We start from the raw sequence: 24,882 nt of genomic DNA, 5'->3' as shown, positions 1-24,882 counted from the left end.
TGGACAAGACACCTTAATCAGCCAATTAGTTAGGAGTCATCTTTATTGAGCGCAGGTTTAGAGCAGATTGCCTCTGTCAAATTCTGAACACCCAAAGGAGGAAGCATTCTCTTTTTATATCTTTTTTAGGTCCTTGTGTCAGTTATTTTTGTAGACAGCTTGTAACCTTGAGTACATATCATATCTAGAAAACACCTGTCATATCTATACAGACAACTTGTAACCTTGAGTATCGTATCATATCTATCCAGACACCTGCAACCTTGGGTACATATCTATCCAGACATCTGGCATCAGTAACATCATATCAGTCTCTTACGTTAGATGGCTGGCTTGCAAGGTCAGACAATTAAGCTTATCTCTTCTATTATTCAAGCTAAAAAACAAAGTTATTTTACAGTCTAAAAATAACAGAGAATTTCAAAACAGCAGAGAATTCTAAAACAGCAGTTTTCCCTAAGGAGGGATCATTACCATGCTTCACCCAGGGGCCGTCAGTTCTTCCTTAGTGTCCGGTAATGCTCATATTTGTTCCTTTTCCCTGTTCTCACTACTCTGCTCTGGCACAGACTCATCATCTCAGAAATGAGTGTCTGCATTTGCCTCTTAACCATTTTTCTTGCCTCCAGCTTCTTGCTCTCTTTAGTATCTTCTGTACACGGCTGCCAAATTAATCTTCCTGAAATACCATTCAGACCATGTAACTTCTTTGCTTCAAAGCTTTCCTCACTTCCGGATACTGGCAGAGGATCTGTTTGCCAGGAGCTGCTGCATTTCTCTCTTCCTTTTCATCCTTATGACTGTTCCTGGCGAAGCTCTGCCTACAGCAGTATTGGCAATGTCTTCAGCTGATCTTGAATAGTCTTTGACCTTCACTTCCAAACTTCTTCCCTTATTTCCCCTCCTGCCCTGCATCATCCTCTGGGCCAAGCATGCTGGAATTCTCATTGTTCTTCAAACAGGGAGTTGCACTGCCTCCCAGGGAAAAACAAGAGCCTATTAGTAGGAGCATGGGTTCCAGAGTCAGCCAGACCATGTTCAAATCCCAGCTCCACCATTTCACTAGGTGTGAGAAGTCTTTCAAAAGTTATTTATCTTTTCTAAGCCTTAGTTTTCTCCTCTGTTAATACCAAAAGACTAAGAGTAATTCGTATCCCTTGGGATGGGCAGATAAGATAACACACTAAAGGTAAAGCATTTGTAGGTGCTTAGTCCATATTAAGTCCTTAATTCATTGGCATTGTTTAAGTGAATGGTAAGCCATACTAGTGCTGATTAACAGAGATAGATACCTCCAGAAACCTATGGCCCTGCTTTCATTTTCCATCCCTAGTGCCAGGTAGCAGCCTCCTTATATCCGATGATTTTTTTTTTTTCTCTCTCTCCCTTTGATGCTGGCCAGAAACACTAGAGGGGGACACTGAATAGTGGTGTCAAGGAGCTGGATAGGGCCTCAAAGACAATCTAGTGTAGGACCTCTGAGCTCCCTCAGTGTGTCCAAGTAGATCCTGTAGAGTTAGTGGAAAAACTCCTGTCAGCCTTTGTGGGGCTTGCTGTTTTTCTCCCCTCCTCCCCCACATCTTTATTGTTGAAAGAATTACATATATCATCCCTTTTTCCCCCCATTGACCTCTTCTAGCCTGCCCCCGCCCCAGGCCTTCACCACCCTATTGTCTGTGTCTTTGGGTTTGGTTGATCTCTTCCCACCCACCCACCCACCCCTCCTTCCCTCTGAGATTCCACAGTCTTTTCCATGCTTCTACATTTCTGGATCTATTTTGTTCACCAGTTTATTTTGTTCATTAGATTCCACATATGAGTGAGATCATGTGATACTTATCTTTCTCTGACTGGCTTATTTTGCTTAGCATAATACTCTCCAGGTCCATCCATTCTGTTGCAAATGGGAAGAGTTCTTTCTTTTTTACAGTTGCATAGTATTCCATTGTGTAAATGTACCACAACTTTTTTATCCACTGGGTTTGTTATTTTACTTGCACAGCAATCTCTCTAGTTATTTTGTTTTCCCCACCAAATTGCTGATTTATCAGTTAATTAGATGTCTTTTTTGACTTCTGTCAGTGCAAAAGAGTGAAAAAGGCTTGAAGCTGGGGATATAGGAGACTGGGCCTCAACTGTGAACCTTGCATGTGTAATAGCCTCACTTCTTCCTGTGTTCCTAATCACATTTCTAGGGTCCTCCATGGAATTAATCAGATCATGTACTTTGAAGGTTAAAAGTCTCACACAATTTTAAGGTGTTATTACACAGTCTTTCTTCACTTTTTTCCCCTGAGACTTGGTGTAAGCTTAGTCCACTGTTAAAATGAGGAGGCACTTTGAGGTTCTCTCATTGGGAATATTTTCTAAGACAGTAATGCAGGTAGACTTAAGGCAAATTAGCCATAAACAACTCTGTTATTGTAAATAGAAAAAAAAAAAAGAAATTGTCTTTTGCCCAGCCGGTGTAGTTCAGTAGTTGAGCATCGACCTATGAACCAGGAGGTCATGGTTTGATTCCCAGTCAGGGCATATGCTTGGGCTGTGGGCTCGATCCCCAGTGTGGAGTGTGCAGGAGGCAGCCAATCAATGATTCTCCCTCATCATTGATGTTTCTATCTCTCTCCCTTCTTCTCTGAAATCAATAAAATATGTTTTTTAAAAAAGAAAGAAATCATCTTTCCAAACAGTTTTAGATTTTTGTTTTGTGTTTTGTAAGGTTTTTTTTAAAAAAATAAACATTAGTTTTGGATTGCAACAGACTGGTCATAACTCAAAAAAATTAAATTACAAAGAACACACTGTGCCACAGAGTCCCCTAAGTAATTAAGCAGGATCTTTTTCAAACTAGGAAGCTTTAAGTGGAAGAAGGCTTTGGTTCAAGATTGACTTTTATATTTTCAAACAAAGGCAGAAAGTGAGTTAATGTGGCTAGAATAATGTTTCTCAATTGTTTTCACACTAAGACATGGAAATTCTGTATCATCTGTTAATGTCAGTATTTTAAAATAGGTATTTAAAATATCTATATTATAAAAGGCCAGTGGCTATAATGCGTAATGACCAAACGACCGGTCATCAGGTGCTCCATGCACCTCTCGGGCCCTCCCCTGCCCCAGGATGCCGGCAGGCAGCGTCAGCAGAGCGTCAAGGGGCGCCGGCAGCATCTGCGGAGCGTGCAAGGCCTCGCGGGGCAGCGGACATGGCCCTAGATTGCAGGCGAGGCCTAGGGGACCCTACACGTGCACGATTTAATCATGCACTGGGCCACTAGTATAAATATAATTTAAAATTATATATATATATATGCTTTTGGGGGCATCATCTACATTAGAAATCACTGAACGAGAAACTTTGTCTTCCTTTTCATTTATATCTTTGGAAGATGCAGTATGCAGTAGATTGTCAACAAGAGAGAAATATAATAACTGGTCTAGAGTTAGTGCAGCATAAATACAGGGTGAAGCAAAATTAGGTTTGCAGTTGTTTGAGTGGAAAACAATACAATATTTAAAAAATAATAATGCAAGAGTAAACTCTGTTTCATGTACTCAAAACTGTGAACCTACTTTTGCCTCACCCTGTATTTGTAAAGTGAGAATAAGTGAAAGCAAGTAAAAAAGTAACTTTGCAACACCTCTTTTATGGAGATCAAAATGTCTATTAATTATCCCATTACTGTAAATTACTGTAGTATTAAAGACTTAGATGTTAGAACTGAAACTACAAAATTCCTAGATGACAATATCATCAGTAAGCTCTTTGACATTGTTCTCAGAAATATCTTTTGGGCTACATCTCCTTGAAACAAGGATAACAAAGGAAAAAATAAACATCAAACTAAAAAGTTTTTGCACGGTGAAAGAAACCATCAATAAAATGAAGACAACCAACTGAGTGGGAGAAAATATTTGCAAATGACACATCCAATAAGGAGTTAACATCAACATTATATAAATAACTCACACAACACCAAAAACAAAACTAAATAATTCAATTAAAAGATAGGCAGAGGACTTGAATAGACAGTTCTCTCAAGAGGACATACGGGTGGCCGAAAGACATATAAAAAGATGGTCAACATCACTAATCACCAGGGAAATTCAAATTAAAATCACATGAGGTATCACTTCATACTTGTCAGAATGGCTGTCATCAATAAATTAACAAATAACAAGTGCTGAAGAGGATGTGGAGAAAAGGGAACCCACTTTTGGTGGGATTGTAAATTGGTGCAGACACTATAGAAAACAGTATGGAGATTCCTCAAAAAATTAAAAATAGAACTGTAGTAGAACTAGCCAGCAATTCCACTTCTGGGTATTCATCCAAAGAAAACAAAAACACTAATTCCAAAAGATACATGCAGCCCTATGTTCTTTGCAGCACTACTAGTAATAGCCAAGATACGGAAGCAACTGAGATGTCCATCAGCAGATGAATGGACAAAGAAGATGTGATATGGACCTAGAGGATACCATGCTAAGTGAAATAAGTCATACAGAGAAATACAAATACCATATGATCTCACTTATATGTGGACTCTAAAAAAAACAAAATAAATAACAAAACAGAGGAGAAACAGACCCACAGATATAGAGAACAATCTGATGGTTGCCAAAGGAGAGGAGGTGAAGGAATAGAAAGAAGAAAATTAAAAAACATAAATTCTTGCTCACGGTAGGGCACGGATAATACATAAAGCAGCAAAATATATAGTATGGCAGATGGTGGGATGTGCTGAGAAGAGTACTGGGGGCGAAGAAATGTTTTGAGTTTTAAGTATGGTAATAAAATAAGGAGGGCTGTTATGGCTCAGTTGGTTGAGTGTTGTCCCGTGCACCAAAAAGTTGCTGGTTCAATTCCTGGTTAGGGCACATACCCAGGTTCAATCCCTGGTTGGGGTGCATATGGAGGCCACCAATCTATATTTCTCTTTATCCTCTTCCTTTCTCTCTTAAATCAATTAAAAAACATATTAAAATAAGGAGAGCTTCACTGAAAGCTAACATTTAAAAAAAAAGTAATTTACTGTGGCATTTGACTACAGGAAAAAGAACAAAACACCAACAGGTCCTCCTGTACACGAGGTCCTCAATCTGTATTTGTTAAATCTGTCTTAAGGAACAAGACTAATACAGTGGGGCCTTGACTTACGAGTTTAATTCATTCCGAGACCGAGCTCGTTAAGGAGCTCGTTAACTCAAATTACTCTGTCAACTCAATGCAAAACATCAGCCGAGAGACAGCTGGTATCTCAAAAAACTCGTTAGTCGGGACACTCATAAGTCAGGGCTCCACTGTATAGTGCCCATCACACTTGTCCACCCTTATGGCAGTCCTTACTTTGAGCCCCAAGATTTTCCTCTCTTGTTTTACTTGCTCAGAACCAGTTTTCAGAAGAACCAGTAAAGAACCGATGATTCAGTAGCTCTGGTGTCCGAATGCTAGGAATCCTGAAAAGGTAAAAGAAGCATTGGAAATTGCCCTAGACCAATGATTCTAAACTTATCAAATAAGAAAATGACCCATTTTTAACATCAGAGAATTTCCAGCTTCCCTCCCCACTGCATCCTACAATTTGATTGTGCTATACTTTTAGTATCTGTTGATTAAAAGAAAAAGACATAACCATACCAATCCAGGTGGCCTCTTACAATGGAACCTTGGCCCAAGTATCTTCAGCTTACCTGAGGAGGCCACCACCATTTTAGATGAAATTTCTTGTTGCATAAATGAGGCACAGGAGCATTAGTGATTAAGAAATAACCAATGTGCAATCCAGAAAAGCATAGGATGTTTAAATAGAGATTTGAAAATATTCAGAAGTCACAACCAAGTCGACCTGAGATCTCTTGCTCAAAGAAACATGCCAACCCCTGATTAATAGATTTGATTCTTGGGGAGGTAGAAATATTTTTTTAAAATTTATTTTTGTTTAAAACTTTTATTTTTCCATTACAATTTACATTCAATATTATTTTGTTTTAGTTTCAGATGTACAACATAGTGGTTAGATAATCATATACTTTACAAAAGTGATCCACCCAATAGAGATACAAATATTCTTGTTTATTTTCCTTATTATTTTCATGTGGCACTTTAGTGTTAATTTCATCACTAGCTTCATGGGTATTGTTGAGAAATCTCCACTCTGAGCACTTGCAATGCTCTTTACCCCAGGGAAATGCCTTCATGGGCTGCCAGATGAAACACAGGATGCCTAGTGAAATTTGAATTTCAAATAATGCATGCAATATATAGGGCATACTTCTGTTAAAAATCATTTGTTTACCTGACATTCAAATTTCACTAATATTCTGTACTTTTGTCGTCATTGTGGCTAAATGTGGCAAGTCTACCTCCACACGTTCAAAGTGGTACCAAGTACTGAAAGGGAGGAACCGAGAATGTGGGTGACATTTTTGCACAGATGTCAACAGTGGTTCCTGACGCATTTTCTGGTGATCTTTCAGGTTTCTGTCAAAGGGAGGCTCGTGTATAGTTTTCTCAGGGAGTCTTGCTGTTCTTCATGGACACACAACCCAGCTCAGACACTGGCAGCCCAGCCAGCAGTTACTCATCCTCCTTATTCCCTCAGCTCATTCTCATCCACATCCATATATCTGACCTTCTGGGGAGGGTGTGGGGACGGGTGTGTGTGTGTGTGGGGGGGGGGGGGGGGCAGGGGTGGAGGGGAGACAAGCGAAGGTAAAGATTTCTTTGGGATCAAGTAATGACTTTAAGGGTCAAATCAGGGGAGAGGGGAGAGGGCAGGTAGGAAGGAGACTTCCACTCACTCAGACCCCGCATTTCCCTGTATAGGAATCAGGGCATTTCCTGTGCAGACAGTGAGCTGTAAAACACTCCAGTTTCTCTTCTCTGAACTTGAATTTAAAGGAGGTTGGAGTTTAGATGCCTTTATCTAATTTTTTCTCACAGGTTCTCTCTCCCTTTATAAGTTAGATTCAAAAGAAAAGTTGACATTGGATCCTAATCTTTTTTTTTTCATTTTTAAAAAATGTATAAGATGGGGTATTTTAGGATTTTTTTCTCACTTCAATTATAAAATCAACAAATTTATTCCAAAAAACATGCAAAATCCTCTTTGAGGAAGACGTGGTTGCTGCAGTGCAGCTCCGTCCGCTGGCTCCGGACTCACCGGTGTTCGTTCTCCGGAGAACAAGTGGGTCAGGAAGCCGCGCCGCATACCGCATACCGGGAAGACAGCCCTGGAACCAGAGGTGGTGATTCACCGAATTAGAATCACGCTAAGCAGCCCCCACGCCAAGTCCCTGGGGAAGGTGTGTGCTGACTTGATCAGAGGCGCAAAGGAAAAGAATCTCAAAGTGAAAGGGCCAGTCCCGATGCCCACCAAGACTCTGGGAATCACTACAAGGACGACCCCCTGTGGGGAGGGGTCTAAGACTTGGGATGGGTTTCAGGTGAGGATCCACAGGCGGCTCACCGACTTGCACAGCCCTTCTGAGATTGTCAAGCAGATGACTTCCATCAGCAGTGAGCCGGGAGTGGAGGTTGAAGTCGCCAGGCTTTTTAAACCAGGCTTTTTAATAAATTGGCTATCAGGTGTTAAAAACAAAACACATGCAGAATACTACGACAAAGGCAAAGACACAGATGGTTTAAATGACTATTCACATTGAAATTCTGTCACCTCAAGGCAGACCTGTGTAACAGAATAACTTTTCATAACATGTTCTAGGGGTCAGAGTGTTTTTCTGTCTATGAGGTTTGGGGGAAAAAGCACTAAAAATTAGATTTCTTGTTGGATAGGATTTTGTTTCCTGCCCAGAAATGGGATTTTGAAGGTTCGTTTTATGAAGTTCTGTGATGGTGAATGCTAGTGTCTGCCCTCTCCTCCCCAAGTGAGACCTCAAATGTCTGGTTGGTGGGGGGGGGGGGGGGGGGGGGGGAGGGGAATATTTGAAATCAGAGGACATAAACTTAAAAATGGAGCAGTTAGTGGTAGGCTGTAACAACTAATAGAAGACAATAAGTGCTATAAGGCCGTAGCCTATGAGTTGGCATAATAGCAGCATTGCTTTGCTTCATTCAGGAAATATTTTTTAGTGCAAGCTTGGTGCTTTGGTCAGTAAGGAGCTCCTGGCTGCTGAGATGGGACTGAGTGTAACAGTGGGAGAGAAGGGCTATGGTAAAGATGTGCAGGTGCTGTGGGGCCAGGGAGGGTGCAGTCCAATGAGACTGGAAGTTCAAGATCAAGGGAAGAGTCACCTCCATGGCAAGGTCTTTCCAGCTTTAACTTCTTCCCTGTGAGTCTTGGGGTCACAGCCTTGGTTTCTCAGGACAGTTTGATTTCTGTTCTATCATCAGACCTCGTGACAAAACAAACAAATTTCTTCGGTTTGTGGGTGGGAAACAGGCTCTTCCACGGGATCTCGAGAAAAACATTTCACGGACCCACGCACGGGAGACTGTGATGTGGCATGGTTCATTTGTGATGAGGTATCAGAAGAGTCCTTCTCCTGGCTTGTGTTGGTTTTGTAGTTTTGCTTATATTTAATTTATAAATTGCTTTTATTTTTATAGTTGTCCAAATATGTATTTTTACTATTTAAGAAAATTTATAATTAAAACAACTTAAGTCAACACACTGGCTCTGAAAGAACTTTTTCTTTTTCTTAAAAGGTCTACTTATAGCTCAGGTTTGAGAAACACTGTTTTGTCCCATTCTGGCTTGCATAGAGCTTTGAGCCAACCCCACAGTCAGTGCACTTTGCCTTAAGAAGTGACCTCCTGGGGAGGGTATTTGGCATCTAATGGAGTGTGCCTGGGGACCAGGAACACTCAAAGATAAAGAGCTGTATTGGGGAAAAGGTGTTTGTGGGCCTCGTGCCCTCCCTGACGTCGTCCTAAACCACAACTGCCCTCTGTGTACCTTTCACTGGTGCCTTGTGAGCTCTGGTCAACGGAGAATGTTAGGTCATACCTACACATTACCAAAACGACTCTTTGTTAAAATAAAAGGCAAAACAAAAGCGATGCAAAGCAGTCTTCTCCGATTTTAATGGGCTGAGTCCCCTAGGGATTGTTAAAATGCAGATTCTGACTCACATGATAGAAGATGGGGACTGAGGCCCCGGCTGGTATGGCTCAGTGGGTGGAGCGTCAGCCTGCGGACTGAAGGGTCTCAGGTTCTATTTTGGTCAAGGGCACATGCCAGGGTTTCGGGCTCGGTCCCCAGTGGGGAGCATGCAGGAGGCAGCCAATCAATGATTCTTCTTCATCATTGATGTTTCTCTCTCTCTCTTCCTCTCCCTTCCTCTCTGAAATGAATTTTTTTTAAAAAAGAAGAAGAAGGGGCCTGAGAAGTGGCATTTCTATCCCTCCTAGGTGGGTAACTCCTTTGTGTTTATGTCACAGTCATCTTTCTTGACCTTTCTTAGATAATGCATAGAAAGCCCTTAGTAGAGTGTTTGATACAGAGTCAGCATTCAATAAATGTTCATGATTCTCGTAATGATAGTTACAATTAGCTTTTGAGGCACAGAGAAGGGTGGATGTAATGGGGAAGAGGACGGGGGTATAGAGGTAGACAGACTTGAGTCAGGATCCTGCTATTGCTATTTACAAGCTCTTTGACCTGGGCAAGTTAGCCTGTCAAGTCTCTGTCCGTTAATGTAAAATGGAGAGGAACATACTCTCTCATAGAATTGACAGGACTCTATACACTCCTAGAGTGGTGGATGCCCAACAGATGTCATTTTTCCTCCCTTTTGAACATAGACTTGGGGTTGAGTCTTGGTTCTTTCATGACACTATTGTGAATTTTGTTGTAATCTTTTTTTCAAGTTAAACCCTTTATTGTTTAAAGTATTACATGTGTCTCCTTTTTTTCCCCATTGACCTCACCCTGGCCGCTCCCACCCCTCAGCACATGCCCTCACCCTTCTGCTGTCTGTGTTCATTGGTCCTGCTCATATGCATGCATACAAGTCCTTTGGTTGATCTCTTATCCCCTCTCCCCTGCCTTCCCTCTGAGTTTTGATGGTCTGTTTTATGCTTCTCTGTCTCTGGATCTATTTTTGTTCATCAGTTCATGTTGTTCATTATATTCCACAAATGAGTGAGATCATGTGATATTTATCTTTCTCCGACTGGCTTATTTTGCTTAGCATAATGCTCTCCAGGTCCATCCATGCTGTTGAAAGTGGTAAGAATTCCTTCCTTTTTACAGCAGCATAATATTCCATTGTGTAGATGTACCACCATTTTTTAATCCACTCATCTGCTGATGAGCACTTAGGCTGTTTCCAAATCTTAGCTATTATAAATTGTGCTGCTATGAACATGGGGTGCATATATCCTTTCTGATTGGTGTTTCTGATTTTTTGGGATATATTCCTAGAAGTGGGATTACTGGGTCAAATGGAAGTTCCATTTTTAATTTCTTGAGGAAACTCCATACTATTTTTTCATTGTGGCTGTACCAGTCTGCATTCCCACCAGCAGTGCACAAGGGTTCCCTTTTCTCCACATCGTTGGCAGCACTTGTCATTTGTTGATTTGTTGATGATAGCCCTTTCGACAGGTGTGAGATGGTACCTCATTGTTGTTTTGATTTGCATCTCTCAGATGACTAGTTACTTTGAGCATGTTTTTATGTGTCTCTTGGCCTTCTGTATGTCCTCTTTTGAAAAGTGTCTATTTAGGACCTTTGCCCATTTTTTTAATTGGAATGTTTATCTTTCTTTTGTTAAGTTGTATGAGTTCCCTGTAAATTTTGGAGATTAAACCCTTATTGGAGATAACATTGGCAAATATGTTCTCCCATGCAAGAAAGAAATGGGCTTTCTTGTTTTGTTGATGGTTTCTTTTGCAGTGCAGAAACTTTTTATTTTCATGTAGTCCCATTTGTTTATTTTCTCTTTAGTTTCCATTGTCCTAGGAGCTGTATCAGTAAAGATATTGCAACAACATATGTCTGATATTTTGCTGCCTACGGATTCTTCAATGGTTTTTTATGGTTTCCCATATTATATTGAAGTCTTTATCTATTTTGAGTTTATTTATTTACCTATTTATTTATTGTTTTTTCTTATTTTTTTTGAGTTTGTTTTTGTGTATGGTGTAAGCTGGTGGTCTAGTTTCATTTTTTTTGGCATGTATCTGTCCAGTTTTCCCAACACCATTTATTGAACAGACTGTCTTGACTCCATTGTATGTTCTTGCCTCCTTTGTCAAATATTAATTGAACATAATGGTGTGGGTCGATTTCTGGGTTCTCTGTTATGTTCCACTAGTCTATATGTCTGTTCTTGTGCCAGTACCAGGCAGTTTTGAGGACAGTGGTTTTGTAATATAGCCTGATACCTGGTATTGAGATCCCTCCTACTTTGTTCTTCTTTCTCATTGCTGTGGCTATTCAGGGTCTTTTTTATTCCATATGAAATTTTGGACAGTTTGTTCTAGGTTTGTGAAATATGCCGTTGGTATTTTAATGGGATTGCATTGAATCTATAGAATGCTTTGGGTTGTATGGACATTTTAATGATGTTGATTCTACCATCCATGAACACGGTATATTCTTCCATTTGTTAATGTCTTCCTCTATCTCTTTTTTCAACGTCCTGTAGTTTTCTGAGTAGAGGTCTTATACCTCCTTAGTTAACTTTATTCCTAGGTATCTTAAATTTTTTTGTTGCAATAGTAAATGGGATTATTTTTAGTTTCTCTCTGTGAGTTCATTATTGGTGTATACAAAAGCCATAGATTTCTGGGTGTTAATTTTGTATCCCGCTATATTGCCAAATTTATTTATTATGTCTAGTAGTTTTTTAATGGAGTCTTTAGGGTTTTCTATGTACAATATCATGTCATCTGTGAATAATGACAGTTTTACTTCTTATTTTCCAGTTTGGGTTTCTTTTATGTCTTCTTCTTGTCTGATAGCTCTGGCTAGAACTTCCAGTACTATGTCGAACAGGAGTGGTGAGAGTGCGCATCCCTGTATTGTTCCTGTTCTTAAGGGAAATGGTTTTAGTTTTTACCCATTGAGTATGATGATGGCTGTGGGTTTGTCAGATAAGGCTTTTATTATATTGAGGTATGAACCCTCTATTCCCATTTTGCTGAGAGTTTTTATCAAGAAAGGGTGTTGGATTTTGTAAAATGCTTTTCTGCATCAATGGATATGCTTATGTGATTTTTGTCTCTCAATTAGTTTATGTGATGTATCACATTTATTGATTTGTGGATATTGTACCATCCTTGCATCCCCGGAATAAATCCCACTTGGTCATGGAGTATGATCTTTCTAATGTAATGCTGGATCCGATTTGCTAGAGTTTTGAGTATTTTAGCATTTATATTCATTATGGATATTGGCCTGTAATTCTCTTTCTTTGTAGTGTCTTTATCTGGTTTTTGATTTAGGTCAATGCTGGCTTCAAAGAAAGAGGTGGGAAGTGTGCTTCCTCTTGAATTTTTTTTGGAATAATCCGAGAAGGATAGGTTGTATTTCTTCTTTGAATGTTTGATAAAACTCCACTGTGAAGCCATCTGGACGGGGGCCTTTGTTTGCTGGTAGTGTTTTGATTACTGCTTCAATTTCTTCCATAGTTATTGGCCTATTCAGGTTTTTTGATTCTTCCTGATTGAGTTTTGGAAGCTTGTATTTTATTAGGAATGTCCATTTGGTCTAGGTTGTCCAGTTTGTTGGAGTAGAGTTGTTTGTAGTATGTATGTGTGTGTGTGTGTGTGTGTGTGTATATATATATATATATATATATATATATCTACACTAATAAAAGAGAAACATGGTAATTAGGGTACGACCGCTACCCTTTTCATTGGCTAATCAGTGAGTATATGCAAATTAACTGTCAGCCAAGATGGCGGCCGGCAGCCAGGCAGCTGGAAGCAAACATGAGGCTTGCTTGCTTCAGTGAAGGAGGACTCCAATGTTCCCCGCCTGCGCTGTTGGCCTCTGAGCTGGCAGTTTGAAACTTTGTAACAAATATAGAAGCTAAACAAAACCCCGGGATCTCAGAGCTGGAGTTATACATTGTTTCAATTATAGAATGCAAACAAACCAGCGGAAGCCTCAGAGCTAGAGCCAGAGCTAAAGCTGGCCCAGAATAAAATTAAAGAAAGAGAAAAAAAAGGAGCGGTTGGGAGCTTCAGTCAACAACTGCCAGCCTGAAAGCAGCCCTCAGCCCCTCACCCAGACTGGCCAGGCACCCCAATGGGGACCTCCACCCTGAAGGGTGTGTGACCAGCTGCAAACAGCCATCATCCCCTCATCCAGGCTGGCCAGGCACCCCAGTGGGGACCCCCACCCTGATCCAGGACACCCTTCAGGGCAAACCAGCCGGCCCCCCAGGCCTCTATCCTATATAGTAAAAGGGTAATATGCCTCCCAGCACCGGGATCAGCGGAGCCTCGAGGCCTCCTGGCACCGGATCAGCGTGACAGGGGGCAGCGCCCAAACCCCCTGATCGCCCTGCAGCTCTGTGTGTAACAGGGTGCGGCGCCCCAACCCCCTGATCGGCCCTGCTCTGTGACAGGGTGCGGCGCCCCAAACCCCCCCCCCCCCCCCCACACACACACAGGCCCTGCTCTGAGTGTGACAGGGTAGAGCCATAACCTCCCCATCGGCCCTGCCCTGAGTGTGACAGTGGCGGTGCCCCAACCCCCTGATCGGCCCTGCTCTGTGGGTGATAGAGGGCAGTGCCCCAACCTCCCCCCCCCCCCCCCACAGGCTCTGCTCTGTGTGTGACAGGGTAGAGCCATAACCTCCCCATCGGCCCTGCCCTGAGCATGACAGTGGCTGCGCCCCAACCCCCTGATCAGCCCTGCTCTGTGTGTGACAGGGGACGGTGCCCTAACTCCCCTATCAACCCTACTCTGTGTGTGACAGGGGGGAGCTCCCCAGCCCCCTGATCGGCCCTGCTCTGTGCGTGACAGGGAATGGTGCTGCAACCTCCCCATCGACCCTGCCTTGAGTGTGACAGGGGGCGGTGCCCCAACCCCCCAATCGGCCCTACCCTGAGCGTGAGTGAGGGTGGCATCACAACCTCCCAATCCGCCCTGCTCTGTGCATGACAGGGGGCGGCGCCCCAACTCCCCAATCAGCCCTGCTCTGAGCCCGACCAGGGGCTGCACCTAGGGATTGGGCCTGCCCTCTGCCACCCAGGAGCAGGCCTAAGCCAGCAGGTCGTTATCTCCTGAGGGGTCCCAGACTGTGAGAGGGCATAGGCCGGGCTGAGGGACCCCCCCCCCCCTTCCCCCCCGAGTGCACAAATTTTTGTGCACCAGGCCTCTAGTGTATATATATATATATATATATATATATATATATATATATATATATAATCCTTTGTATGTTTGTGGGGTCACTTGTTACTTCACCTCTTTCATTTCTTATTTTGTTTATTTGGGTCTTTTCTCTTTGTTTCTTGGTGAGCCTGGCTAGATGTTCATCAATCTTGTTTATCCTTTAAAAAAACCAGCCCTTGGTCTTATTGATCTTTTGTATTATATTTTTGGTCTCTATGTTGTTTATTTCCACTGTGATCTTTATTACTTCCTTCCTTCTGCGTATGCTTGGCTCTTCTTGTTGCTTTCTTTTTAATTCTTTAAGTTGTAGGGTAAGATAATTGATTACCATTTTTTTTCTTGTTTTTTAGAGGTAGGCCTGTGGAGTTATGAACTTCCCTCTCAGGACTACTTTCACTGTGTCCCATAGATTTTGGGTTGTTGTATTTTCTTTTCTTTTCTTTTTTTAATTAAATCTTTATTGTTCCTGCCCCACCCTCTGCCCTCACTCCCCACCCACTGTCCTCATCCATAGGTGCACGATTTTTGTCCAGTCTCTTCCCGCATCTCCCATTCCCCTTTCCCCCGCAAGAATAGTCAGTCCATTCCCTTTCTATGTCCCTGATTCATTATAATCACCAGTTCATTCTGTACATCAGATTATTTATTCACTTGATTCTTAGATTCACTTGTTGATAGATGCATGTTTGTTGTTCATAATTTGTATCTTTACCTTTTTCTTCTTCCTCTTCTTAAAGGATACCTTTCAGCATTTCGTATAATACTGGTTTAGTGGTGATGAACTCCTTTAGCTTTTCCTTATCTGTGAAGCTCTTTATCTGACCTTCAATTCTGAATGATAGCTTTGCTGGATAAAGTAATCTTGGTTGTAGGTTCTTGGTATTGATCACTTTGAATATTTCTTGCCATTCCCTTCTGGCCTGCAAAATTTCTGTTGAGAAATCAGCTGACAGTCGTATGGGTACTCCCTTGTAGGTAACTGACTGTCTTTCTCTTGCTGCTTTTAAGATTCTCTCTTTGTCTTTTGCTCTTGGCATTTTAATTATGATGTGTCTTGGTGTGGTCCTCTTTGGATTCCTTTTGTTTGGGGTTCTCTGCGCTTCTTGGACCTGTAAGTCCATTTCTTTCACCAGGTGGGGGAAGTTTTCTGCCATTATTTCTTCAAGTAGGTTTTCAATATCTTGCTGTCTCTCATCTTCTGGTACCCCTATAATTCTGATGTTGGTGCGTTTGAAACTGTCCCAGAGGCTCCTTACACTATCTTCGTATTTTTGGATTCTTTTTTCATTTTGCTTTTCCGGTTGGGTGCTTTTTGCTTCTTCGCATTTCAAATCTTTGACTTGATTCTTGCGCTCCTCTGTTCTGCTATTGGGTGTCTGTATAATATTCTTTATTTCAGTCAGTGTATGCTTAATTTCTAGTTGGTTCTTTATCACAACATCGAGGGTCTCATTAGATTTCGTGAGGCTCTCATCAAGTTTAGTGGCAGCTTCTAGCACATTATTGAAAGCCCTCAAAAGTGTGTTTTTTAGCTCTATATCCTCCATTTCTGTCATGTTTTTTTTTTGTCTCCGCATTTTTTATGCTTTCTTGGTGCACCCCCTTGTGGTCTTTGTGCGCAGTCTTGTTCTAGTTAACCCTTGATTGTTGTAGTTAATACTAGAGGGATTTGACCACCAGGCCGACTGGCTGTGAGAATCAGCTGTGTCTGCCACGGGAAAACTTATTTCCTCTGGAGAGGTGCTAACCTAGCCTTTGCCTGAGGCTATCCGGCTAATGGCTCTGCGCAGGGCTTGGGCGGGGCAGGATCAACAGGACAGGCGGAGGGAGCGGTTATGGCTGCTCTCAGTCCCATTCCCAGAGGCTCTGCTTCTCAGAACCCAGCAACCGCTGCAAACCTCGGAGAGAAAGCTGCCCTCACGTTCCAACTGATGCCAGACAATCCCGCTTCTCCCGTTTGAGTCTGAGTCCCTAGAGACTCGCCCAGATCTGGAGCTCAGAGTCTGAGACTCCCTCCTGATTGAAAACGACAACCACGCCCTCAGCCACCAGCCCGCTTTGTGCGTGCACCACCGTACCTTTATATTTTCCATACTGTGCCTCTTCTGAGCCTCGGTATGCTGTTGTCTTTCCTTCTAGTTGAAGAGTCTCTCCTCAGCCAGCCTTCCTGTGGTTCTGGGTGATGTCCGTTCCGCTTTTAGTTGTATTTTTGAAGTGGTTGTTTGCGGCAGCAATCTCCGGTGTTTACCTATGCCTCCATCTTGGTTTCTCCGGGTTGTTGTGTTTTCATTGTCATTTGTTTCCAGGATGCTTTTCATTTCTTCTTTGATCTCTTTGGTAACCCAATCATTGTTTAATAGCATGCTATTTAGTCTCCAAGTGTTTGAATTTTTTGGATTGTTTTTATTGTAGTTGATTTCTAATTTTATGCCATTGTGGTTTGAGAAGATGCTTGATATGATTTCAATCTTCTTGCATTTGAAGAGACTGTACCTGTGCCCCAAAATGCGGTCTATCTTTGAAAATGTCCCGTGTGCACTTGAGAAGAATCTGTATTCTGTAGCTTTGGAGTGAAATGTTCTGAAGATGTCAATTAATTCCATCTGATCTAGTGAGTCATTTAGGATTGCTGTTTCTTTGCTGATTTTTTGTCTAGAGGATTTATCTAGTGGTGTTAATGGGGTATTAAAGTCCTCTACTATGATTGTATTGCTGCTGATATCTCCCTTGATATCTTCCAGAAGTTTTTTTATGTATTTGGGTGCTCCTGTTTTGGGTGCATATATGTTTACTAGAGTTATATCCTCTTGTTTAATTGCTCCCTTTAGTATTATGAAGTGGCCTTTCTCATCTCTTGTTATGGCCTTCACATTGAGGTCTATATTGTCAAGTATAAGTATTGCTACCCCAGCTTTTTTTCCATTTCCATTTGCCTGAAAAAATTTTCCATTCCTTCACTATCAGTCTGTGTGAGTCCTTTGTTCTGAGGTGGGTCTCTTGTAGACAGCAAATATATGGGTCATGTTTTCTTATCCATTCAGCTACCCTATGTCTTTTGATTAGAACATTTAATCCATTTATGTTTAAGGTTATTATTGATAGGTACTTGTTTGTTGCTATTTTTATTCTTTATGCCTGTGTTCCTTCTTCCCTTTCTATTTCTCCTTTTTACAGCAGTCCCTCCAGCATTCCTTGCATTGCTGGCTTGGTGTTAATAAACTTCCTTAACACTTTTATGTCTGTGAATCTCCTGATTTCACCTTCAATTTTGAATGGTAGCTTTGCTGGGGATAGTATTCTTGGATTCTATCCCTTGCTTTGCATGACTTTGTATATTTAATTGTATTCCCTTCTGGCCTGATGTATTTCTGTTGAGAAATCAGTTAATAGTCTAATGGGAGATCCCTTGTAGGTAAATTTCTCTCTCTCGCAGCTTTTAAGATTCTTACTTTGTTGTTGATATTTGCCAATTTAATTATGATGTGTCTTGGTGTCTGTCTTTTTGGGTTCATCTTCTTTTGGACTCTGTGTGCATCTTGGGCTTGTCTAGATTTTTTTCTTCTCAACATCAGGGAAGTTTTCTATCATTATTTCTTCAAACAGGTTTCCTATTCCTTGCTTCACTTCTTCTTCTTCTAACACTCCTAGTATGCAGATGTTGTTTTGTTTTATGTTGTTCCAAAGCTCTCTTGGCTCTCCTCCTGCTTTTTTAAGTTTTCTTGCCAGTTGTTGCTGTGCTTGGGTGGTTTTTCTACTTTGTCTTTTAACTTGCTGGTGCAGCCCTCAGCTTCTCTTAGTCTATTGTTGAAACTTTTTTTTTTTTTTAAATATATTTTATTGATTTTTTACAGAGAGGAAGGGAGAGAGATAGAGAGTTAGAAACATCGATGAGAGAGAAACATCGACCAGCTGCCTCCTGCACATCTCCCACTGGGGATGTGCCCGCAACCCAGGTACATGCCCTTGACCGGAATCGAACCCGGGACCCCTCAGTCCGCAGGCCGACGCTCTATCCACTGAGCCAAACCGGTTTCGGCTATTGTTGAAACTTTCTACTGTGTTCTTTTTTTTTTTTCCTAAAAAAATTTATGCAGACATTTCATTTGTACACAATTCTTAACATATGTAACAAAAAATGTAAAGTCATGTAGTTGTGATTCTTTTCTAAACAGTTATTCCAGTGACTTGCCAGCTTAAAATTTAGAGGCTAACTTTACTTAATAGAGTATCAAGTACCATTATCTCCAAATGTTGATATGCTGTTACATCAAAGTCCCACTGATTCACAATTTAATATCATGTATACTACACAATCAAATTTTCAATCTTTCACAGCACATTGACAAAGTTACTAGGAAAACTGGACTACCACATCAAAGATGTTACGGATGCACAAAATTCTGACAGGAAGAGCCAAGATCAAGGAGTAGTTTTCGTTAAGAAATAATTCTACCAAAAACATGTGAATAGAAGTAATTTAAAATACTCAAGACATAGCAAATGCACAACTGACTCCAAATTGCCATTTAGTATGCTTTGTATTATAGGATATAAACACTACCCCCATCTATGGAATATGAAGCTGAAACCCAAGACAATCAAAGTCTCCCATATTCAATATCCCACTATTTTCTGGTTGTACCAAAAAACAAACAACCAGCAAATGATTTCACCTCTTAAAAAAAGCATTTACACTTTTAAAAAAATGAGATAAGGTGGAATTCCCTCCTTTTAAAAAATGTTTCTAGAGCTACTAAAAAACTTGCATTTACAAAATAGTTGATAAAAAGATTCCTCTGGATTGTACACGAAGGGAGACAGGGACCACTGATAAGACATGGAATATGACATTGTTCAGACTTGGCTTCTTTTCCTCCTGCTTCATCTGAGGTTGGACTCTCCTCATTTTTAGTTTCTCTGTTTTCACAGGTAGATCTTCTTTAGGTTCCTGGTCAGCCACTTCAGCCTGCTTTCCCTTTGCTCCCTTTTTCCTTTCATTTGCACTTTTTTGTCTGCACATTTATCCTTTCCTGCCGCCTTTTTGGGTTTCGTTTCCACTTTGCAGGAGCAGGTTTGGCTGACAACCTGGCTAACCTCCTATTGGGCTCCTCCTTGGCCACCTCCTCCACAGAGCTGACCTTCCTCTTGGGTATTGTGGTGGCAGGCCAGGCACATGCTGGGTGCCTGAGGGCAGTGGGGTGCCTAGTGGCTTGGCAAACCTGGGCTGCCTGGCTGCTGCTTTGTCTCCCAAGCCGCTCGGACCCCTCCACTGTGTTCTTTATTGCATCTATGTCATTCTTCATTTCCTCTTGATTCTTATACATGTTGTTGAATTTGTCTTCCACCCTTTTCAGTGTCCTTATAACCATTGCTCTGAATTATTTCTCTGACAAATTGCTTGCCTCCATTTTGTTTATTTCCTTTTCTATTAATTCCTCCTTTTCTTTCGAATAGGGGTTGTTTCTTTGTCTCCCCATTTTTACTGTTCCTTTGTGATTGTTTCTATGTATTAGATCAAACTGCTATGCCACCCAGATTTTTTGAATTTGTCTTTGATAGTAGATGTTTTGTGGGATCCAGTGGTGCAATATCTCTGGTCTTCTGGGATGGGTATTTTGTGATGCCCCCTATTTGGGATATTTGGGTTCTTTTGGTGTAGTTGGGTCTTGAGTGTTATTGTCTAGTTTGTGGATGAAGTCTCCTCTCTGGTGTCTGGTTATGTGGCTCTCTCTCTCTACCATTTTCACTGAACAGCACAAAATACAACTCGGCAAGGCACAACACAAAGGGAACAAAACATGAATGTACTCACGACACCGATAACCCCAATATAAGTGACCACCACTGAAAAGAGACTTGGGAGAGAGAAAAGAGCAAAAATGATATTGAGAAAGGAAAAAAGATAAGAGAGAACAGAAAAATTAGAAAAAGGAAGAAAACACATATATGTGGAGAAAACACCACAAAACAAACTGATAAACCAAAAAATGCAAATAGCCCTGACCAGTTTGGCTCAGTGGATAGAGCGTCGGCCTGCGAACTGAAGGATACCAGGTTTGATTCCAGTCAAGGGCATGTACCTTGGTTGCAGGCACATCCCCAGTAGGGGGTGTGCAGGAGGCAGCTGATCGATGTTTCTCTTCGATGTTTCTAACTCTCTATCCCTCTCCCTTTCTCTCTGTAAAAAAAAATCAATAAAATATATTTTTTAAAAATGCAAACAATGAACACTCAGAAAAAAGGGGGAGGGGCAGAACCTGTAGAGGCAGAGCTTATATACAGAAAGTAAGGTTAAGGAATTGAATGAATAGGGGAAGGTCCTTGATTCAGTATAGACGAGGTAGAAAGAGAATGAGTGGATAAGAAGAGAAAAAAATTTACAAAATTAAAAAATAAATAAAGAATAAGAAAAAAAAACAAAAAAATATTTTTTAAATTTATCTGTTCATGTATTTATCCATTTTCGAAAAAGAAGAATAGAGAAGAGAGCAGGTAAGCTTGCGTTTAGTGAGTCAGACTAATTAAACAATTAGAAGAAGAGAGCAAGAGAGGAGAGGAAACACAAGCATGAAAAAATTGACTAGCAAAGAAAGAGAAAGGAGAAGGGTGCGTGGACTTGGAGCATGGGAGAGGAAATTAGATATATGAGTAAGCCAACAGAGACTATAGTAATAATAGCACATCAATAAAGCAGATAAAGAAGATCAATTTTAACAAGGGGTAAAAAGAAAGGAAAGAGAAACTATAGCAGGAACAAGAGAAGAGAAAACAAGGATGAAAGAGGGAAAAGTGAGGAAGAAAAGGGTGGGAAAAAAAGAAAAAATAAGGTAAAATAAAATAACAATAAAAAATAAAAATAGAATGAAGAAAAATATGAAAAAAATATAAAATAAAAAAACAAAAAAATTTAAGTAAAAGATAAAATATAAAATAATAATAAAATAAAAAAGTGAAGTGTCATTCATTTCAGCTTGGTTTTAATGCCCCATGGGGGCTGGTTTAAGACCCCACTCTTCTGTTCTGTCTGCCACTTCTTACTTTCCTGTTAGGTAGTCAGCACCATGTTGAAATTCCAAGCAATCAACCAGTCCTCTGTTTGTGTCTATCTCCACAGCCTTGGCTGCAAGTAGGAGGGACCAATCTGCCCATTTTGTCTGTCTGCCTGCTGTCAATCTTAATCTCTCAAGCATCTGTTTCTGACAGGGCTATAGGTGGTGAGGGTGCTATATCACTTTCTGGTACTGAACGGCCTCTCTTCAACCCAGTCCCTGAGGACTCTTTGGGACTATTTAGAGCAGTGGTTCTCAACCTTCCTAATGCAGCAACCCTTTAATACACTTCCTCATGTTGTGGTGACCCCCAACCATAAAATTATTTTCGTTGCTACTTCATAACTGTAATTTTGCTACTGTTATGAATCATAATGTAAATATCCGATATGCAGGATGTATTTTCATTGTTACAAATTGAACATAATTAAAGCATAGTGATTAATCACAAAAACAATATGTAATTATATATGTGTTTTCCGATGGTCTTAGGCGACCCCTGTGAAAGGGTCGTTCGACCCCCAAAGGGGTCTCGACCCACAGGTTGAGAACCGCTGACTTAGAGTTTTTGTGTCCTTTATACAGCTCAGGGTGTAGGCTGGGTGTGGCTGTGTTTGCTGTCTTGAGGCTCCTGGGAGGGCTGGCTCTTCAGGAGAAAAGTCACTGCTTAGGTCTGGAGGGTCAGGAATGTCTCAGTACTAGATTCCTGGTCACCTCTCCCTGACCCACTCTTCTCCACAGCCTCTCCCCAGACTCCACAAGTCTGCACCTCCACCTGCACTGCAGCCACGGGTGAGTGTTTGTATTTGAAAGGTTCTATGAACTGGGTTTAGCAAATAAAAGCAAAGACAAAACAGAGGCAAAACAACCACATGACTGCTAGTTTCTACCCTCTCCCCCATCCCCCTCTCCCCACCACTCCCCACCCAGCACTGCATGGCTTGGGCAGCTCTTCTGGCTGCCTTTCTTGGCTCAGCCTCCCATGGCTGTGGACTTAGATCAATACTTCCCTGCTGCCAGAAGCCCTGTGGACTTCCTTTCCACAGTCAGATATTACACCTGTCCTCAAGGGACATGGACTTGGTGCCATGTAGCTTCCTTCTGATCCTCTCTGCTCGATGGTCTTGTGACTCTCTCCTGCCCAGATCCCCGATCCTACCATTCTGTAGGCGTCCTCTGCCCTTCCTGGCTGCGAATTGTCTCACCAGCTGTGTCTACTTCGCCAATTCCAGGTGGATGTTATTCGATTTAGATGCTCCTTCTATCTGCTCTGGGATAAGGCTTGAGACACATCTGCCTATTCAGCTGCCATTTTCCCCTCCCACCTGTTATAATCTTTATGAAATGCACTTCATCATTACTTTTTGAAATGAGGATAATAACTATGAGGATTAAATTAATTGGTACATGTAAAATGTGTTGGCACTATTTGATGGCTCTTAGCATCCCTCCCATTTAATAGCCTAGCACATTTTTTCTGCCCCCAGATTCAGCCTTTCAATTTATTTTTACTCACTCATCTAATGTTTTTATGTACTCCATCCAGCATGAGGAGTATATAAAAAGCAGCCCTAACTGTGCTCCTAATGATGCCCTTCCCTTGGCACATTGGGGTGGACACTTCTGGAGCCCATCACAACCGGCAGGGCACAAGAGATTGTGCTTAGTTGCCTACTGATCCCATTCTTCACGTCCTAGATACACAGAAATCACTTTGAGTTCCCGCCTGTCTTGGAATAAGTCACCCTTCCTGAGAGCTTTGAGGCATTTAAAGCAAAAACAACTTGTAACATTTATGCAGGGTCTATTAAGTGGCAGGAACTTATATTATGTCAGCTTATCCTCAGCTTAATAAGGTAGTTCTATAAATATCATTACTCTCATTTTATAGAAGGAGAAACTGAGGCAACATTAAATAATGTTCCTCAGGTCAAGCCTACAGTGGTGGAGCTTGCCTTTGTATGCAAATAATCTGATTCCAGACTCAGGGCTCTTATTCCCGGAGGGGGAATTTTAAAATGTTGATACCTGGGCTTACCCAGACTAATGGAAGCAGAATCTCCAGGAATGGGGTTCTGGCATTGATTGCTTTTTTATGAGCTCTTCAAGGGATGCTCTGGTGCAGCCCGGATTGAGAAGTAGACAACGCTATGCTCTTGAGTCTCCCTCAGTGGCTTGGGACCTGAGAGTCTGTGGAAGGCGACTTCTGTTCCTGCCCTCTTCTTCCCCTCTGCCTGTTGGTGATATTTTTTAATACTATTATTTTGTTGTTGTTGTTAATCTTCATCTAGGATATTTTCCATTGATTTTTAGAGAGAGTGAAAGGGAGGGGTAGAGACAGAGAAAGAGAGAAAAACACCGATGTGATAGAGACACATCAATTGGTTGCCTCCCCCTCACGCCCTGACTGGGGCTGGGGAATGAGCCAGCAAGCGAGGTACATGCCCTTGACCGGAATTGAATCTGTGACCTGTCAGTCCCAGGGCCGACACTCTATCCATTGAGCCAAACTGGCCAGGGCTGTTGGTGCTTTTAAAAAATATATATTTTTGTTGATTTCAGAGAGGAAGGGAGAGGGAGAGAGAGAGAGAGAGATAGAAACACCAGTGATGAGAGAGAATCACTGATTGCCTGCCTCCTGCCTGTATGCCACCTTCTGGGAATGGAGCCCGCAACCAGGCATGTGTCCTTGACTGGAATCCAACCTGGACCCTTCAGTTCCCAGGCCGACACTTTATCCACTGAGCAAAACTGGCTAGGGCCTGTTGGTGATTTTTAAAAGTTTGTATTTTTATAATTGTCAGAGGTCCTCTTTCTGACTAGCATTCCTAAGGAGGAATGGTAGGCTGAATAAGGGTCCCCCAAAGATGCCCATATCCTAATCTCCAGAAACCAAAGAACAGTCATTTTGTAGGAAAGCAGTTTTAGGGTTTCAAGAGCAGCACACCGGGGGAAGGTAAATACATGGGAGGGAGCTAACGGAGTAAGTTTTGCTTATAGATTCCTCTGATGCTGTCTCTGGGAGGAAGCGTGTAAGTGATCTTTTTTAAAGAAGAAATTCAGGGACATGTCTGTCCATTATTATACATTTAAAGCAATTACTATTTGAGATATTCTTTTCCTAAGTGTAAGACAGTCAATGAAAAAATATATATATTTGTGAAGGGGGCCTGAAATATGAGAAGCCTGGAGCTGATGGGGTCTGGTTATAGCTTAAGAAACAATTAAACAGCCTTGATGTATGTTCTTGGGACCTTGTTAAAGCTAATTTTTATGTACCAGTAGGACGTTTGTGTAGAATAAGAGCTCTCTTAAAAAATCCTTTTAGACACAAGAGTTCAAATCTTTAAAGGTATATCCATTTTAATGGATAAGCCTCTTTATGGCTTAAACCCAATCAAATAAGCCTTTATGGCTTAATCATGGACACAAGAGGTGTTTCCCAAAGAGCGAAAGATGCAGTCTCCTCAAGAGCCAAAGTTTCTCCCAAAGATACTCTAAGGCGGTAAAGACC

The 24,882-nt window shown here is 41.5% G+C and overlaps 2 protein-coding genes and 1 pseudogene across 3 annotated transcripts in view; 2 read left to right on the top strand and 1 right to left on the bottom strand.

Annotated features, from left to right (window-relative positions):
• The window catches only part of TMEM45A (transmembrane protein 45A), a 101,251-nt gene that overhangs the window by 34,576 nt on the left and 41,793 nt on the right, over nucleotides 1-24,882 (top strand). The window lies entirely within an intron of this gene.
• On the top strand, nucleotides 5,445-12,462 carry LOC139004428 (small ribosomal subunit protein uS10-like). The gene is made up of 4 exons (XM_070407332.1): nucleotides 5,445-5,464; nucleotides 7,133-7,541; nucleotides 10,787-10,795; nucleotides 12,415-12,462. Exons 1-4 carry the CDS (start codon nucleotides 5,445-5,447, stop codon nucleotides 12,460-12,462), a joined length of 486 nt encoding a protein of 161 aa, XP_070263433.1.
• Nucleotides 18,887-19,643, bottom strand: LOC139004426 (non-histone chromosomal protein HMG-14 pseudogene; annotated as a pseudogene).

Source organism: Myotis yumanensis, unplaced genomic scaffold, assembly GCF_028538775.1.
Source record: "Myotis yumanensis isolate MYYU_CA2020_CCGP unplaced genomic scaffold, mMyoYum1.0.hap1 SCAF_2, whole genome shotgun sequence".
Taxonomy (NCBI): domain Eukaryota; kingdom Metazoa; phylum Chordata; class Mammalia; order Chiroptera; family Vespertilionidae; genus Myotis; species Myotis yumanensis.
Note: the sequence above shows the minus strand (reverse complement) of the source record. Positions and strands in the feature narration are given on the sequence as shown.